Source organism: Nematolebias whitei, chromosome 20 (genome assembly GCF_014905685.2).
Source record: "Nematolebias whitei isolate Nwh7 chromosome 20, NemWhi1, whole genome shotgun sequence".
Classification (NCBI taxonomy): Eukaryota; Metazoa; Chordata; class Actinopteri; order Cyprinodontiformes; family Rivulidae; genus Nematolebias; species Nematolebias whitei.
The window spans coordinates 39,470,198-39,472,171 of record NC_056517.1 but is presented as its reverse complement, the minus strand read 5'-3'; the positions used below and the strand labels follow the sequence as shown (position 1 = coordinate 39,472,171).

General features: G+C 53.3%; 1 protein-coding gene across 1 annotated transcript in view; it reads left to right on the top strand.

The window, feature by feature from the left end:
* The window catches only part of LOC119426451 (sodium channel protein type 2 subunit alpha-like), a 124,956-nt gene that overhangs the window by 25,596 nt on the left and 97,386 nt on the right, over nucleotides 1-1,974 (top strand). The window contains exon 3 of the mRNA XM_037694012.1: nucleotides 141-326. Within this exon, the coding sequence (XP_037549940.1) occupies nucleotides 141-326 (186 nt within the window). The remainder of the gene's footprint in view (nucleotides 1-140; nucleotides 327-1,974) is intronic.

Here is a 1,974-nt window from a genome sequence, read left to right as displayed (position 1 = left end):
TTTAGGACAGCAGTGAATGAGGTTGCTCAAAGAGCTACCTGCAGCAGGTAAGACACTATCTGTTCACAGTCTCTCTGTAGCTGCTCTAAAATGAGTGGAATGTCCCTTTAATGGTCTAACTATCTCGGTTCTGTTTAAAGCTCAGCGAGCAGGAATCTGTGAAAGCATCGGTACCACCGGGTCACCTCCCGGGTCACCTCCCGGTCACCTCCCGGTCACCTCCAGGGCTGACCTGTGGAGCCCCCGCCCCCCCGACCCTCAGCGAAGGATATGAGTGGACCAGGATCTTGATGGCGATCCTGCGGACCGGATGGAACGGGCTGAAGGTGTAGAGAGCCGACGTGGCGCTGAAGCGGAAGATGGCCTTCCCTTTGTTCAGGACGATGAACGTCTGCAGGACAAACAAACAAAAAGCATCAGAACCAGCAGGCTCAAGACGGTCCGGACCTCCAGGACCCAACGACACGGGTTCTGAAACCCTGTTCCAGACTCCGTGTGTTTATGAACGGACCCGACACAGAGATGGTACCAGAACAGGTCCGGAGGAGGAAACCAAACTTAAAACATTCAAACTAAATAATTTTCTGTTGGTTCTGTTCGAGCACTCTCCAGAACCGGGCCGTGACCCACCCGCTTGTCTTTGAAGTAGTACGGGTCGATGTCCTCCAGGGGGACGCCCACCAGGTGAGACGGGATGTCGGCGAAGATGCGGGGCAGCTGCTTTCCCGCCTCCAGGTCGGGCCGGGCCCGGGGGAGGTCCACGTTGCCCAGGTCCTGAAACAAACGCTCAGTTAGACAGGACCCCACAAAACCACTTTTCTTCTGGACCGCCTGACCCACACCAAGGTTCTGTTGGTGTCTGGACTCAAATGGTCTTTGATCCAGACTCTAAATTTTTCTGTTTGTGTTGACGCTGCCTCCGGGCTGCAGCGGCGGCCATGTTTCATCCCTTCACGGCTGCTCGCAGGGAAAAGCTGCAACAAAAACTGGAAGACGTTTTCACCGTCAGGGTCCGACCCGGTTCAACCTCAGCAGCTGCTGAGACCGTCTAAATCCAAACAACCTCATGTGTTCACGCTGGAGACAGAAAACTCACAAATCTGCACGTTGTCTGAAAAGTAGGTGTCCAAAAGCTGCAGCTTCCGGTCTTTGATTTACCGTTAGCCAACGAGCTAACAGCCGAGGAGGGTATCTGCTGCCTCCAGCTGAAGCTGATGACCTCAGAGCTAAAGGTCCGTTTTCAGCAACTGCTTCTTCTAATGTTCTCCAACAAGATCAGCTCAGTGAGATGCCACCTCAGAACCATCCAACTGGCTCAGAACCATCCAACTGGCTCAAAACCATCCAACCGGCTCAGAACCATCTAACCAGCTCAGAACCATTCAATTGGCTCAGAACCATCCAACTGGCTCAAAACCATCCAACCGGCTCAGAACCATCCAACCAGCTCAGAACCATCTGACCAGCTCAGAACCACCCAATCGGCTCAGAACCATCCAACTGGTTCAGAACCATCCAACTGGTTCAAAACCATCCAACCGGCTCAGAACCATCCAATTGGCTCAGAACCATCCAACTGGCTCAGAATCATCTGACCAGCTCAGAATCATCCAACCGGTTCAGAACCATCCAACCAGCTCAGAATCATCTGACCAGCTCAGAACCATCCAACTGGCTCAGAACCATCCAACTGGCTCAGAACCATCCAACTGGCTCAGAACCATCCAACCGGCTCAGAATCATCCAACTGGCTCAGAACCGTCCAACTGGCTCAGAACCATCTGACTGGCTCAGAACCATCCAACCAGCTCAGAACCATCCAACCGGCTCAGAACCATCCAACTGGCTCAGAACCGTCCAACCAGCTCAGAACCATCTGACTGGCTCAGAACCATCTGACCAGCTCAGAACCATCCAACTGGCTCAAAACCATCCAACTGGCTCAGAACCATCCAACCGGCTCAGAACCATCCA